The sequence below is a fragment of the Colobus angolensis genome, unplaced genomic scaffold (genome assembly GCF_000951035.1).
Source record: "Colobus angolensis palliatus isolate OR3802 unplaced genomic scaffold, Cang.pa_1.0 Scaffold37, whole genome shotgun sequence".
NCBI lineage: Eukaryota > Metazoa > Chordata > Mammalia > Primates > Cercopithecidae > Colobus > Colobus angolensis.
Window position 1 is genome coordinate 270,528 of NW_012117043.1, and position 17,072 is coordinate 287,599.

The following is a 17,072-nucleotide window of genomic DNA, read 5'->3' on the forward strand; positions in this document are numbered from 1 at the left end:
TTTTTAGTAGAGATGGGGTTTCACCGTGTTAGCCAGGATGGTCTCCATCTCCTGACCTCGTGATCCACCCGCCTCAGCCTCCCAAAGTGCTGGGATTACAGGCGTGAGCCACCGCGCCCGGCTGATTAGTTTTATCTCTGGGAACTAGTCTATTCCACCTGAAGAAATTATTGAATCTTTTTAGGCATTGAAGTTTCAAAATGCTGAGATTTCAGGTTCATCTACAGATAGTTATGAGTTTAATTTCAGATATTCATGGGTTGGTAATAGATTTATTTTATTAATCATGTAAAAGAGAGTATACATCTTGTCCAAGTATGTTAGCAGCTAATGTTTTTATCTTTTTTTTTTTTTTAGATTCACAGAGAGTTAATAAAAATTTCTGAGGGAACAGGATTCAGGATACGTATGATCCACAAAGCAGCAGTGGCAGCCAAGAAATTTGGACCTAAATCATCTAAAAAGTTTGGTAAGGAATTCATACATGGGATGTAGAACATGTAAGGAATCTGGAAATTGTAAATATCCTAATTGCTATGTAAGTATTGTTAAAGTATAGTCATGTATGTATAAAACTTGAATTTTAGAAGAACTAAAGAGATTCCCTTCTCACTCTACTGAGAAGTTATATATAACATATATACCAGTAATTCTCAACTAGAGACAATCTCGCTCCCCACCTTTTACCACAGGGACATTTGGCAATAATCTGGAGACATTTTTAGTTGTCACAACTGGGGAGAAGTGCTACTAGCCTGTAGTTACTGGCCTATAGCCAAGGATGCTATTAAACATTCTGCAATGCACAAGACAGTCCCCTGCAACGAAGAGTTAGCTGGCCCAAAATGGTAACAGTGCTGAGGCTGAAAAATTCTGATTTATACCATTGATTTTTAATCTGCCATTGAAATACTCTGGCAGACAAGAATGGCACACATAGCTGGGTGCAGTGGCTCACACCTGTAATCCCAGCTACAGGTATGGAGAAAGCTGAGGTGGGAGGATTGCTTGAGGCCAGGAGTTTGGGACCAGCCTTGGCAACACAGCGAGACTCAATCTCTAAAAGAAATTAAAAAAAAAAAAACAAACAAAACCAGGCATGGTGGTGCACGCCTGTAGTCCTAGCTACTTGGAAGTCTGAGGTGGGAAGATCACTTGAGCCCAGGAGTTCAAGGCTGCCATGAGCTGTGATTGCACTGCTGTACTCCAGCCTGAGCAACAGAGTGAGACTCCATCTTTAAAAAAACAGAAAGAATGGCTTACATCCCCACCCTTATATCAGCCAGAGAATCTGCTTTCATCTACTTTTCTTTCTTTTTGTTTTTTGACATTGTCCACTTGGAGATAAGCTTTCATCTGTTGTTGTTGTTGGTTTTTTTGTTTTTTTTTTTTTAATCTTGGGCCTCTGCATAAAATTCCATGTTAAAAAAATGATTTTCCTGGGGGAAAAAAAGGTTTGAAAATTAAATTGTTCCTGCCTCTAGAAATGGAGAAGAGGCTGGGTGTTGTGGCTCATGCCTATAATCCCGGCATTTTGGGAGGCTGAGGCAGGGAGATTGCTTGAGCCCTGGAATTCGAGACCAGCCTGGACAACATAGGGAGACCTTGTTTCTACAAAAATAAAAGTAAAAAAAAAAATTACCATCTCTACTAAAAATACAAAAAATTAGCCAGGCGTGGTAGCAGGCGCCTGTGGTCCCGGATACTCGGGAGGCTGAGGCGGGAGAATGGCATGAACCCAGGAGGCAGAGCTTGCAGTGAGCCGAGATCGCGCCACTGCACTCCAGCCTGGGTGACAGAACTAGACTCCATCTCAAAAAATAAAATAAAAATTAGCCAGGTGCAGTGGCATGTGCCTGTAGTACCAGCTACTCAGAATGCTGATGCCAGAGGATCTCTTGAGCCCAGGAGTTTGAGGTTGCATGCAGTGAGCTATGATCACACCATTGTACTCCATCCAGCCTGGGTGACAGAGCAAGACCCTGTCTCAAAAAAAAAAAAAAAAAAAAGAAAAAGAGAAAGCTGCTCAGATATAATAAAAGGAAAGTAGGGATATAATAGTTTTGTGTTGTTGGCTATGACTACTTCCCACTTCAGGTTATTAACTGAAGTTGAGGGGTTTTAATTCCTAGTTCAAGAGAGATAAATCCTGTTTTTTGCAATTTCTACCATTTGTTTTTCCTATAGATATTCTTGTGACTACTCCAAATCGACTAATCTATCTATTAAAGCAAGATCCCCCAGGAATCGACCTAACAAGGTATAGATGATCTTTTCATGTCTTTCATATGTATTTTTCATTCAATTGATTACATTTTGTCCTCCATTGCTTGTATTTTTTCCCTTTGGAGCTCGCTGTTTGCTACCTTCCATCAGTGTTGGCACTGAGAATAATGTTTTTTTTTTTTAAAAAAACTCATATAAAAGAAAACTATCTGGTCTGGAAGAAAGTTAAACATTTTGATAAGCATTTAGTACAGAATTCCCCTAGACCTTTTTGCATCTTTCAGCAATGGTGATGGAGTTAGTGAAGTTGATGAAAAGCTCTGTTGTCATTAATGGAACCTTGTATCTTTGAGGCTATTGGAATAGGTACATTGAGCTATGTTTATCTAGCTTTTACCTTTTTCCTGCTGTGTTAGTCCGTTTTCATGCTGGTCTAAACAGCTACTTGAGACTGGGTAATTTATAAAGAACGGAAGGTTTAATTAACCCACAAGTCAGGGCATGACTGGGGAGGCCTTAGGAAACTTACAGTCATGGCAGAAGAGGAAGCAAGGCACATCTTACATGGTGGCAGATGGGGGAGAGAGAGAGAGTGCCCCCATGATCCAATCATCTCCCAGCAGGTCCCTCCCTCAACACATGGGCATTACAATTCGAGATGAGATATGGGTGGGGATACACAGTCAAACCATATCACCTGCTTATTTTTCTTTTCTTTTTTTTTCTGGTATGATAAAGTGGATCTGAGAAGCAGCATCATAGTTTGACTTTCTCATGTGTCCACTGCCCCTATGGTTTAGTGAAGTGTCTTGGATCTTTCAGTTCAATATCCACAAGTTGTTTTGTTATTTCTTAGTGTTGAGTGGCTTGTAGTAGACGAATCAGATAAACTGTTTGAAGATGGCAAAACTGGGTTCAGAGACCAGCTGGCTTCCATTTTCCTGGCCTGCACATCCCACAAGGTCCGAAGAGCTATGTTCAGTGCAACTTTTGCATATGATGTTGAACAGTGGTGCAAACTCAACCTGGACAATGTCATCAGTGTGTCCATTGGAGCAAGGTATTTAATTGTTTTTCAACATTATCCCATTGATTTTCTTTTTTTTTAAATACAAGCCTTTTTTTTAAGACTGAAGGAAATAGGTTTCTTGGCCTGAGACTAGCAAGGGAGAGAGTTTTACTGATTGAAATGTGTTCTTTTAAGCCAAGATTGTTCAAGGATGTTCTGTTTTAGAATAATCTAAAAGAAGGTTTTTATATCATGTTAACATTCCTATCATGCTTTTAGGTGTTTTTTTCCATCCACAGAGTATAACATGAGCTCTGTGGCCACCCAGAAGATTTAGTTTCTTTGATGACTTAAATAAGTGGACCACAGAGGAAGAATCTGATATTACTGAGCCACTTGATTTATACTTCCTTTTAAAAAATATTTTGGGGAGCATTTTATGGTAAATAAATGCTCAGTGATAGAAAAAAGTTTAAAGAAATTATGATATTGCTACCTGATGGATTATTATGTAACCCCTGAAATGATGTAGGAAGACTGTAGCTATATGAAAAAGTGTTTGTAATACCGTATTAAGTGAAAAAGTAGCCAATGGAACTGTAAAAAATACCCTATTTTAAACCTAAAATTCCTGTGTGTAAGAAGAAAGCAAGGTTGGGTATGGTGCCTCACACCTGTAATCCCAGCACTTTGGGAGGCAGAGGCAGGTGGATCACCTGAGGTCAGGAGTTCAAGACCAGCCTGACCAAAATGGTGAAACCCTGTCTCTTCCCAAAATACAAAAATTGGCATGTGTCTATAGTCCCAGCTACTTGGGAGGCTGAGGCAGGAGAATTGCTTGAACTTGGGAGGTGGAGGTTGCAGTGGGCCAAGATCGCCCCCACTGCACTCCAGCCTGAGTGACAAAGTGAGACTTCATCTTAAAAAAAGGGAAAGCAGAATGAGTTCACATAAACATAATTTAAAGGCTGACAGTAGAATGGGACAAATATTTATGATACAACATAGTACATTGTAACATCTCACAGAGTATTAAGAAAGTCTTAATATATCTCACCCCCAACTGTTGGTCTGTAAATAAATCTTTGCTAATCATTATGAAAAATGTTTAACCATGTGTGATAACAACCTTAAAAATGTTTTTATTATTTTACTCAATAATTTTACAGTTAGAAATTTTTTATAATTAAATAATCAAATACATGAAAATTTATGACTAAAACATAAGTTTTAATGGTTGGCATTTCAAGACAGTTTTAAAATTAGAAGAAAGCATTTAAAAATAACAATTTTGTCTTCAAGTTAAAGTATAAAAAATTAAGTACTTTTTAGTACTGACAGTGGAAACATTGATTTTATTGGAGTTGTGTGTAAATTTTTTCATTTATTTAGAGTTCAGGGGGAAAAAGCAAAAATTGACTCTTACAAACTATAAGGTATATTTTCTTCTTAGGAATTCTGCAGTAGAAACTGTAGAACAAGAGCTTCTCTTTGTTGGATCTGAGACTGGAAAACTTCTGGCCATGAGAGAACTTGTTAAAAAGGTATATTTGGATTACCTTTTTGAATTTTGGTAAAGTTTGCCAAGTCTTATATTTCTGGTGGGAGGCTATTACAGTGGTAGCCTTGTGTCATCATTATCTTGTCTTGTATTCAGTAATCCACTGGTAAATTGATAAGAAAGTACATTGTGCCAACTATATGATCATTCTGCATCGTATTTAGTAATCTAGCAGTAAACTGTTAAGAAGCATATTGTCCCAACTCTTATCCCAACGGACAGAAGCTTGCCTCTCAGAATATGGTAAGTTGTCTTTTTGCAGCTCAGATTAGGCTAGGAAACGATCTACCTGATGCCCTGAGAATCTCATTTTTCCACATTTGCCTGCTCCATCCCTCTGCTGGTTTCTTATAGAAGAATTGGGGTGTTCTAGGACACTGAGTGGGGTTTTCTGTTTTTATCCTATCGGTAAGTACTGAGTAGAAGGCATAGTTGAAAGTTAAGTACTGAGGTGTCAGCGCTGGACAATACAAGAAATCTCCTGAGTTCTGCCCGTGGAATTTAGTCTTATTTAGAGGGATAAAATAAATACACTTCTGTAAGATAGTCTCTGATAAACTGTCATAAAGGGCTAAAGAGTACTTTTTTAAGCATCCATATCATCATAATGGGACCATCAGGGTGAGCTGAATTGGTTGAGCCTTATAGAAGAAATGCTACTAAACTGATCCTTGAAGGATTTTCAAGATAAAAGGTGGAGGGGAAGAGCAAGGATGGCTGGGGGGGAGCAGCTTGAGTAAAACCTTAAGAGATGGAAGCGAACGCCATGTGTTGAAGACTAATGAAGCAGTTACCAGTCTAAGGCAAACAGCTTATGGTATGGAATTAAAGAAAACCAGGTTGGACAAGAAAGTTGGGGACAGGATATTTTTGAAGAATGTGACTACATCATTTGTTTTTGTTTTTGTTTTTGTTTTTGAGACAGAGTCTCGTTCTTTCACCCAGGTTGGAGTTGCAGTGGTGTCATCTTGGCTCACTGCAAGCTCCGCCTCCTGGGTTCACACCGTTCTCCCTCAGCTTCCCGAGTACTTGGGACTACAGGTGCCCGCCACCACGCCCAGCTAATTGTGACTACATAATTTTTAAGGAAAATTAGTTAAACAGTAATATGTAAGGTGAATTATAATGGGAAAGATGGAAAGTAAGGAAACCAGTCAGGCTTTTAAACTGGGCTAGGCAGAGATGAGGAAGAAATAAGGGCAGCAGCCTTAGTGGTGGGACATTCAGTATAGTTGGAGGATGAAAGGGAAAAGTTTGCAAGTACCTGGTGACTGTAGAAATGGTTTGCTTTAGTGGTTAAGAGCATGGACTCTGGAGCCAGGCTATTTGGGTAGAAGTTCTAGCTCCACCATTGCAGCTTTGCACAACTTAACCTCTCTTCCACGTTTTCCTTGTCTGTAAAATGGGATCATAATGTCTACCTCATAGAGCTATTTTACTATTAATTTGTTAGTACAAGCATAGCACTTACTATATAATAGTGGTTGGCACATAGTAAATGCTAAATGTATTTTACTAATATTCTTAAGAGAATCATTTGGTACTAGGAAATTTAAGGTTTTCCAGGATATTCACTTGGAGATTATACACCAGAGATTTTTAACCACGTATGACCTTTGGGAGGTCTGCAGACCCTCTAAAATTATATGTAAGATTTTTGTGCAAATGTGTGGGTACTTGTTGGAAAGTTTCTTAGCTTTCATAAGATTCCAAAAGAGGTGTTTAAACCATCATAAAAAGGCTAAGAAACTCGGCCAGGCGCGGTGGCTCACGCCTGTAATCCCAGCACTTTGGGAGGCTGAAGTGGGCAGATCATCAGGTCAGGAGTTTGAGACCAGCCTGACCAACATGGTGAAATCCCATCTCTACTAAAAATACAAAAAAATTAGCCAGGCATGGTAGCGCACGCCTGTAATCCCAGCTACTCAGGAGACCGAGACAGGAGAATCACTTGAACCTGGGAGGCAGAGGTTGCAGTGAGCCGAGATTGCGCCACTGTATTCCAGCCTGGGCAACAGAGCAAGAGTCTCAAAAAAAGGAAAAAAAAAGGCTAAAAAACTCTAATATGAACAGTTAAAAAGATAGGAAGCTGGTTTGAGAGAGAGTAAGGGTTTGATAGTATAAATGTAAAAATAATTTGCTTAGATACACAGATATCAGATGTAGTTAAAAAAAAATTTGCGTAGAGCTAGTAGTAGAGATTCAGCTCAGTAAATAAAGATTATATTGAAAGAACAGAACCAAGAACTAAGCTTGAGGAGAGCACCAGAATTAGGATAATAATGAGTTAATGAGGGATGAAATACCACCTGTGGGGTATAGTGTATACCACTGGGGTGATGGGTACACTAAAAGCCCACATTTCACCAGTATGCAATATATCTGTGTAACACAACTGCATTTGTACCCCTAAATCCGTAAGAATAAAAAAATTAATTACACCCCAAAAAACCAAATGAATTAAAAAGATAGTTATTTCATTTTAAGCAGAATAAAAAAAAGGTTTTGAGGCACAGACGTCAAGAGATGATTATTTCAAAGTTTGGGCATCTGTTATTGTAGAGGGGTGTAGGGGGATTGATTAGACAAGATTATTGGAATTAGCAAGATGGAGAATATAGTTCAAGTTGAGTGGAAATAACCAATTGGAGAGAATGGTGAGGAAGATGGAGGCAGAGTTAGACCACTAGCCCAAGAAATTTGGCCAAGAAAGTACATTAAATTGAATTGGGTTCTTAGAAGCTACAATCATATTACGAAATACTGACCAATTGTATTCTTGATTGAGTTATGTGTGCCAATTTTTGCCTTCTTTTAGGGTTTCAATCCACCTGTTCTTGTTTTTGTTCAGTCCATTGAAAGGGCTAAAGAACTTTTTCATGAGCTCATATATGAAGGTATTAATGTGGATGTTATTCATGCAGAGAGAACACAACAACAGGTAAAGTCAAATGTATACTTTGAAACTCAGAAGAACTACTTGATTTTAAATTATTGACATTAAATTTATGAAATACCTGTTTTCATTCTAAAGTAATTTAATATATATTCTGTTAACCAGAGAGATAACACAGTCCACAGTTTCAGAGCAGGAAGAATCTGGGTTCTGATTTGTACGGCCTTGCTAGCAAGAGGGATTGATTTTAAAGGTGTGAACTTGGTGATCAACTATGACTTTCCAACCAGCTCAGTGGAATATATCCACAGAATAGGTGGGTTGTCTTTTTTTCCTTCCCCTCTGTCACCCACTGATCTGTCTTAGCACCCCTGCTATTCCTGGCACACACATGCTCATTTCTTAGTGCTATGAAAATCCAGTGACTTTTGTAAATGAATTTTGAGAGCCTCTGTCCACCCAAAATGTGTTTTTTAATGGTCTAATTTTTCTTAGGTCGAACTGGAAGAGCAGGGAATAAGGGAAAAGCAATTACATTTTTCACTGAAGATGATAAACCATTATTAAGAAGGTAAATTAGAAAAAATAACAGTGTTATTGGCAAAATTGCTTCATTATTCTTATATGTATATTCAATTAAGAGATAATTACAGAATGGCTATGTCCCAAATTCTACTGATAATGGTGTTAGTTAACCATATTTTAGCCATGGGAAAGGAAAAATCATCAAAGGGCCTTGTTTTTGCCCTTCCATTATTAGAATTTGGAAATGCATATTCAAAGTGGAATAATGTTCATTGTAAGTTTCAGATTCACAGGACTCTTTCAGTGAATCTTGACGTTAGATTTTAATGTAGAAGATGAGTTTCCTGCATTTTGACTGTCTACGGTAATCTTTGGTTGATGGTGATTGATAACACTTCACATTTCTAGGTAATGAAATCTAGTTTTGGCCAAAGGGGGTTTGTACTTAGATCTATTTATTGGTTTTGGTAAATATTTTGATTGTGCTTTCTGAGCTTTGGCTCTGCCACCTGTCAGCCTTTGCATCGCTTTGAGCAGATTCAAATGTGCACGTGTAGAGGAGTATATTCCAACAACCTAGATCCACCATAGGCCTCAACAACTCCAAGCATGTGAATCTCATGACCCAAATGTTAGTGTAACGATACACCTCAGTTTTCCATCTGTGAAATGAGGATAGTGACAGTATTTACAACACAGGCTTATTGTGAAGAGTGAAGAAATTACTATACACAAAAAACTTGGCAACAGTGCCAGCCCCATAGTAGGCACTTCCACTTAATGAATGTAAGCTTGACTCTGGCTTCAGTCAGTGCTTCCTCCAAGATTGAGTTTACCAGCTTTATAGGATTTGATAAATGTTGAAATAAGTGCTATCTCTAGTTATTCATCAGTGCATTAATTTCAGCCAGTGGATAGTTCTCTCTGTAATCCAATGTGCTTACATCAGGTAATAATTGATAATATATCAGAACACTTTGTGGATTACTTTGTGTAGTTTTAGTTCCCTCTAACGTTGTGCAGAGGGTTTACATTCATAAACATCAGTTTAGCAAGATACAAGTTTATGTTTATGGGTTTCTTTTTCAGCGTTGCCAATGTTATACAGCAGGCCGGGTGTCCTGTACCGGAATACATAAAAGGCTTTCAGAAACTACTAAGGTACAATCTTGAATTTACCTGGATCTTAGACTCTATGTCTCTTTGTATATACCTCTTTTTTTTTTTTTTTCCCTTGTTCTGTTGCCCAGGCTGGAATGCAGTGGCATGATCACAGCTCACTGTAGCCTTGATCTCCTGGGTTCAAGTGATCCTCCTGCCTCAGTCCCCTGAGTAGCTGGGACTACAGGCATGCGTCACCATGCCTGGCTATAGTGTTTTTAGATTTTTGGGGAGTAGAAATGGGGTCTTGCTATGTTAACCAGGCTAATCTTGAACTCCTGGTCTCAAGTGATCCTATCTTATATCTTTGCATCCCAGAGTGCTAGGATTACAGGCATGAGTCACTGTGCCCAGCCCAAAACTGCTTATGAATATTATATGTTATTTCCTTGCCAGTTTTTTATCCTTTATTTTTTATTTTTTTAAATTTTTTTCCTTGAGATGAAGTCTCAGCTCATTGCAACCTCTGCCTCCCAGATTTAAGCAGTTCTCCTGCCTCAGCCTCTCAAGTGGCTAGAATTACAGGTGTGTGCCACCACGCCCAGCTAATCTTTGTATTTTTAGTAGACACGGAGTTTCATCATGTTGGCCAGGCTGGTCTCAAACTCCTGACCTCAAGTGATCTGCCTGCCTCGGCCTCCTAAAGTGCTGGGATTATAGGCATGAGCTACTGTACCCAGCCTTATCCTTGAAATTTTAAGTATTCAGATTCTTTTAAAAGTATTCAGTGTAAGTAAAATATGCTAAGAATTATTTTAGTTCATAAAACCGGTAAAAAACTTAATTGATCAAAATCAAACTCTGATGCTTGTTAACATAGGATATAAAGTTGGCACAGGACATATTTTTATCATAGTCAGTAGCTTTTTAAAAGGTGGATTGAATTTATCATCCCTTTGAGTTAGCTCTCTAAATGCTATTAGGTGACCTCATTTATTAAAGTAGTTAACAGCCCCACCTTAAACCAGTAAATGGTTTTAAAAAATGAATTTTGTGGCCGAATGCAGTAGCCCACGCCTGTAATCCCAGCACTTTAGGAGGCCGAGGTGGGCGGATCACCTGAGGTCGGGAGTTTGAGACCAGCTTGACCAACATGGAGAAACCCCATTTCTACTTAAAATACAAAAAAAATTTAGCTGGGCATGGTGGTGCATGCCTGTAATCCCAGCTACTCGGGAGGCTGAGGCAAGAGAATCGCCTGAACCCAGGAGGCAGAGGTTGCAGTGAGCCAAGATTCCACCATTGCACTCCAGCCTGGGCAACAAGAGCAAAACTCCGTCTCAAAGAAAAAAAAAATGAATTTTGTGATCAAGGATCAAAACTAATTCTAGCTTTAACTCTTCTAATTGAAGTTGGACTTAATTTGTTTCCTCTTTTACTTTGTAACTTTCAGCAAACAAAAGAAAAAGATGATTAAGAAACCATTGAAAAGGGAGAGCATTAGTACAACTCCAAAATGTTTCTTAGAAAAAGCTAAGGATAAACGGTAAGTATGTGGTAAGAAAAATGGCTGTTTGACACCGTCATAAAGTTATAGTAGGCATTATTTTTCCTTAGGGTAAATTTTTAGAAGTAGAATTGATACTACAGTCTGTTGTAAAATGTGATAAAAATAATATATTTTAGGTTGCCTATAATTGAGGAATTTGTTTGTTTGTTTGTTGATTGGTTTTTTTGGGATGGAGTCTCGCACTGTTGCCCAGGCTGGAGTGCAGTGGCGTGATCTCGGCTCACTGCAACCTCTGCCTCCTGGGTTCAAGGTATTCTACTGCCTCATCCTCCCAAATAGCTGGGATTACAGGCTCCCGCCCACCACACCCAGCTAATTTTTTTGTATTTTTATTAGACACGGGGTTTCACCATGTTGGTCAGGCTGACCTCAGGTGATCCACCCGCCTCAGCCTTCCAGAGTGTTGGGATTACAGGCGTGAGCCACCGTGCCTGGCCAGGAATTTATTTTAATATTGGAATTTTTCTGTGTCAATATGTTGATGATCTGCTTTTTTCCATCTTGGAAAATATTATTTCAATTCCTTATAAATTAGAATTGTATTGCCCATCTTCTCTACACAACCCACATTAGGACATGCTACTAAGGCCAGTGGTTAGGACCCTTGACTTACATGAATCTAGTCTTCTTTGAAGCTCCTTCATATTCTGGGCAGGATTTCAATATGATCTCAGGCTTATGCAGATGCACATTGTAACAGCTGTAAAAAGTATTACTTAGGTAAATTTGTGCTAGCATAGCTGAGTTTTATGAGGATATTAAAACATAGTTTTTTAGCATACATATAGACTACCTTATTTTGCCCAGTAATACTAGGAAGCTTTATATTTGGAAAAGGATAGGTCAAGATATTCTGAACAGTTATACTCTTTCCACTATTTAAGGAAAATGGCACTCTTCACATTGTACCAGAACCAGGTTATTATATACTCTAATAGAATTGTTCAAGTCTATAATTTGTTGTTGTTTTTTTTCCCCTGAGAGTGCTATCAGTGGCCTAGGATATTACCATTGTGAAATATGCTAATGCTTATATCCAGTTACCTCATATCTGTTCTATATAAGTCATTAGGAAAAAACTGTCTCCATAACCAGTAGGCATTTACCAAGTTGTCCTGCAAGGTACTTGGTGGTGGTAGGATATGCAAATGAATATAAAATGAGACTCCTTTCCTGAAGCTGGGGAAAGAAGATCCGTGTACATGACAGAAAATTAGAGACTGGTTTTTAAATAAAATAGGAGTTTAGAGAAGAGAAAGATGATTGTGAATTGGTGTGGTTACAGAAGTTTCAACGAAGTAGAACTGTCTTTAAGGATAGGTAAAATTTAGGCATGGAGAAGGGAACAAGATGAACAGAGGCATAAAAATTAGAGTGTACTTTGTAATAAGTGAACAAGAGTTCACATGTTGGTATTGACTATGAGGAATAAAGGTCAGTTCAAATATACAATGTATATAGTGTCCCAAAATTTTATCGTACTTTTAAGTTTTAATAACTTGGGAAGGAAAAGTGCTACAAACTGAAAAAAGTATATTTGAATGATCAATCCTTTTAATTCCATTTGTGCTTAGTTCAGTTTTGGGAATGCTTCACATTCACTTTTTGTTTTTTGAGATGGAGTCTTGCTCTGCCGCCCTGTCGCCCAGGCTGGAGTGCAGTGGTGCAATCTCGCTCACTGCAACCTCCACCTCCCAGGTTCAAGTGATCCTCGTGCCTCAGCCTCCTAGATAGCTGAAATTACAGGCACCTGCCACCACACCCAGCTAATTTTTGTATTTTTACTAGAGACAGGGTTTCACCATGTTGGCCAGGCTGGTCTCGAACTTTGGCCTCATGTGATCTTCCACCTCAGCCTCCCAAAGTGCTGGGATTACAAGTGTGAGCCACTGCACCTGGCCAACATTTTTAAATTTTAATTTTCTGTCGCAGCACTTTCTGGGTGACACGTAGACCAGTGGATTGGTAGCAAACCTTGTTATGCTTGGTCACTTTGGTCACCTAATCTGTCTTAATAGACCTGTTGGTGGGAGAGGAGTGGGTCACATCAGAACTGTTATGCATGCATTACTCTTTGGATGGTCTTTAAAGCCAAGATAACAAATATAGTCCTTTCAGGCACTGAGCAGCAACTGATGAAAGTTTTTACAAAGGTCAAAAATCAACTAGAATGTAAGATGGTGACTATGTTGAATTTTAATAAGATACATCAGTATTTTAAATAATTATACTTTAAATGCTGATTTGTTTTTGTTTTTGTTTTGAGATGCAATCTCTGTTGCTAGGCTGGAGTGCGGTGGCGCGATCTTGGCTCACTGCAACCTCCGCCTCCCGGGCTTAAGTGGTTCTCCTGCCTCAGCCTCCTGAGTAGGTGGGATTACAGGCACGCACCACCATGCCCAGCTAATTTTTGTATTTTTAGTAAAGACAGGATTTCACCATGTTGGCCAGGATGGTCTTGATCTGCTGGCCTTGTGATCTGCCCACCTCCGCCTCCCAAAGTGCTGGGGTTACAGGCGTGACCCACCGTGCCCAGTCTAAATGCTGATTTTTGTAAGTTTATAGCATTTATACTTCTGGGGTTTTTTGTTTGTTTTTTGAGACAGGGTCTCACTCTGTCACCCAGACTGGAGTGCAGTGGCACAATCAGGACTCACTGCGGCCTCAACCTCCTGGGCTCAAGCAGTCTTCCCACCTCAACCCCCCGAGAAGCTGGGACTACAGGCTTGTGCCACTGTGCCTGGCTAATTTTCTTTTTTTTTTTTTTTTAGTAGAGATGGGGTTTCACCATGTTGGCCAGGCTGGCCTCGAACTCCTGACCTCAAGTGATCCACCCGCCTCGGCCTCCCAAAGTGCTGGGATTACAGGCGTGAGCCACTGCACCTACCTTCCTCTGAGGTTATTAAAACTTAATTTATACTAAGACTTCGAAGACACTTGATATAAATCTTGTCTCCATTTTCTTCGTGTGTAAAGGCCATACTACTTAACATAGCGTATAAGCAAGACCCGTCATGATCCCATTCTGGCTTCCCTCTGCGCTGTCGATGTTTTCTTCATAATCCCACCCATGCTGATAGGCTCAGCTCACACCTCTGTGCTCATAGCTCTTAAGGGCATGTCTTCAGCCCCAGCTTCCCCATTGAGCTACAGACCTGAATCCTTGTTGCTTAGTGGACCTCACTTCAGGCACCACAAACTTGGCCCCATGCAGTGAGTGGGGGAGGAACTGGATTTGGAGCCAGAAGAACTGGTTCTAATATCTACTTCCCTGTGTAGAGTTGGGATTTGGGATTATATGAGTTAATACACACCAAAGAACTTTGTATTACTGTAATAATAGTTTGCAAACATTGATTATTTTCTCAAAACTTTTTTCCTTTGTCTGTTACCACTTAGTTAATGACATTCAACCTTCACTAGGCTATAGGATCAGAATGATAGGATTCATGTCTAACATGGATTACCAGTAAGTGATGACTGGCAAGTTACTCAACCACTCTGTGCCTCATTCTCCTCATCTGTAAATGGAGGATAATACTAGAATACTCCTAATAAGCTGTTAGGAAAATTACCTGAGTTAATACACGTAAAGCACTTAATAACAGTTTCTAGCACTTAGTAAGCACTGAATCAATGTGAACTCATTAGATCAGGATCCGAATCTATCTGTCATAGCATGTAGTAATGTAGTTTACTGTGATGGTTTTGCCTCACTTAGGTGATTGTGATTTTCTAAAGGGCAGAGACCATGTCTAATGCATCTTTGTGTTCCTGGTGCCTCATTATTTGATACACAGTAGGTTTCAATAAATGTTTATTAAACTGGTGGTAGGGTTATGGAAAGTAAATATATCTAGAATTTTTTATTCCATTTTCCCTACTTTGCTCTTTACAGGAAAAAGGTCACTGGTCAGAACAGCAAGAAGAAAGTAGCTCTTGAAGACAAAAGTTAAAAACAGACTTTAAAAATGCCATCCCAGAAATGTAATTTTATGATCCCAGCATGAATGGTGTTTTCATGGAATACTTGAAGTCTTACAGTCACCTGTACCAAACATTTGAAATCAACTACAAGTACATGGGACTGGTGAAAAAATGATCCTAAGCTATCAAGTCAATTTCAATTTGTAGGTGCCTTTTTTTTTTTTTCTTTAGAGATGGGATCTTGCCATGTTGCCAGGCTGCTCTTGAACTTCTGACCTCCTGTAATCCTCCTGCCTCAGCCTCCCGAGTAGCTGAGATTACAGGCACAAGCCGCTGCACCCAGCTCTGTAGGTGACTTTTAAATGATTATACAATGGATATAACATTCATTGACATTGGTTTGAATCCAGAGAGATACTTCTTATAGAAGAACAAATGTTTATGCTAAAAATAACACCAAAATGTGGTAAACTCTTAAGGACTTTTCCCTTTGAGTGTGAAGGAAGGTGTGATGAATGCTGTGGAGAGGCATCTGGAACAGAAATTCAAAATAAAGCCTTGACATTAAATACCCCTTCCACTGCTCACTTTGTGGATGGTAGCATGGGCTGTCTACCAAGAAGAAACCTGCTGCCCTCTTAATTTTAATATTTCCTAATTAGTTGATGGCCTTTTGTGTTGTGAACCACAACAAAGAGAGGCCTCTTTTATGGCTGGTTATTCAAGTTCCCTGGGATTTTAAATTCTTTGGTCTATTAAGTATCCTTGTATTGGATACTTAATACCTTAGCCCTGTCATGATGTTGCACAAGATCATGATTGGCTTCTCTCTTTCTTCATTTTCCGTCATTTAACCATATGCTTTCCTGTCTCTTTCCATTTAAGATTATTTTATTTGAATACTGATAAACATTTTATCCTGATAAGGAACAATGTTCCTGTTACTTGATATACCTCTGTCTTCATTCTCTTACAGCTTATCTTTCCTTAGGTTGATGGCGCCTCATTTAGTAAGTTGATCTCTGCCTAAGCTAAAGGATTATGATCATATGGTGTTGGAGACTATTAACTATTAGATTTTTCTCAGATACGAGTTTTGTACAATGGAATGAAAAATTGACTTCATACACGTAAGACTGTTGCCTAAGAATGACTTGAATGTTATCAGTACTATCACAGAACTATAATATACATTACCTTTTCTCCGCAGCATTTGAATTCAACTTATTTATTTCCTCTATTCGTAGCTTTTTCTAGAGTCAGAACAGGTGGACTTTGTTTTGAATATTTTAGATGGGACAAAAATTGTTCATCTTCAGAATTTATTTAATGACAGACCTGGTACAGGGTGTAAAAATACTTACAAGAATATGGTTTTTTTGTTTGTTCATGCAAACAGATCCTTTACCCAATATATATTCTGGAGGTAGGTATACTGGTGCAACCCATTTGCCAGCTGTGTGACTTTGAATAAGTTCTTAATTTCTCAGAGTTTTGGTGTTCTCATCTATGAAATTGTGTCTCAAATTGTAAGTACCTAGCACTGTACCTGACACATAGTAAACTCACAATAAATATTCCTTTAACAAACATAGATTTTGTTAGGAAAACAGGCTTGATAACACAGTTCCTACCCTTACAATATAATGTTAGAGAGAAAAGTAAAGGAGCAGATAGAGTCACACATCACTTAATGACAGAGATATGTTCTGAGAAACGCATCGTTAGGTGATTTTGTCATTGTGTAAACATCCTGTTATATACTTCCACAAACCTAGATGGTATAGCCTACTGTACACCTAGGCTATGTGGTACAGTCTATCGCTCCTAGGCTACAGACCTGTGTAGCATGTTACTGTCTTGAATGCTATAGACTGTTGGAACATGTAGACTTTTATAAACACTGCACACTTAATCTATCCTAAATTTGTTGAAAATATTTTTCTTGGCCAGGCGTGGTGGCTCACACCTGTAATCCTAACACTTTGGGAGGAGGCCTAGGTAGGCAGATTGTCTGAGCTCAGGAGTTTGAGACCAGCCCAGGCAACATGGCAAAACCCCATCTCTACTAAAAAAATACCAAAAAAAGTTAGCCAGGTGTGGTGACATAATCCCAGCTACTCGAGTCTGAGGCAGGAGAATAGCTTGAACCTGTGAGGCAGAGGTTGCAGTAAGCCGAGATCACGCTACTGCACTCCAGCCTGGGCAACAGGGCAAGACTGTCTCTCGAAAATATACACACACACACACTCTTTAT

General features: G+C 39.1%; 1 protein-coding gene across 1 annotated transcript in view; it reads left to right on the forward strand.

Annotated features, from left to right (window-relative positions):
* Window positions 1-16,024, forward strand: part of DDX52 (DEAD (Asp-Glu-Ala-Asp) box polypeptide 52) — a 32,023-nt gene extending 15,999 nt beyond the window's left edge. Inside the window, exons 6-15 of the mRNA XM_011953615.1 lie at window positions 358-469; window positions 2,188-2,260; window positions 3,083-3,286; window positions 4,689-4,779; window positions 7,615-7,737; window positions 7,858-8,008; window positions 8,188-8,263; window positions 9,307-9,378; window positions 10,772-10,864; window positions 14,787-16,024. Of these exons, the coding sequence (XP_011809005.1) occupies window positions 358-469; window positions 2,188-2,260; window positions 3,083-3,286; window positions 4,689-4,779; window positions 7,615-7,737; window positions 7,858-8,008; window positions 8,188-8,263; window positions 9,307-9,378; window positions 10,772-10,864; window positions 14,787-14,844 (1,053 nt within the window). The 3' untranslated portion in view covers window positions 14,845-16,024. The remainder of the gene's footprint in view (window positions 1-357; window positions 470-2,187; window positions 2,261-3,082; window positions 3,287-4,688; window positions 4,780-7,614; window positions 7,738-7,857; window positions 8,009-8,187; window positions 8,264-9,306; window positions 9,379-10,771; window positions 10,865-14,786) is intronic.
* Window positions 16,025-17,072: the final 1,048 nt, after the last annotated feature.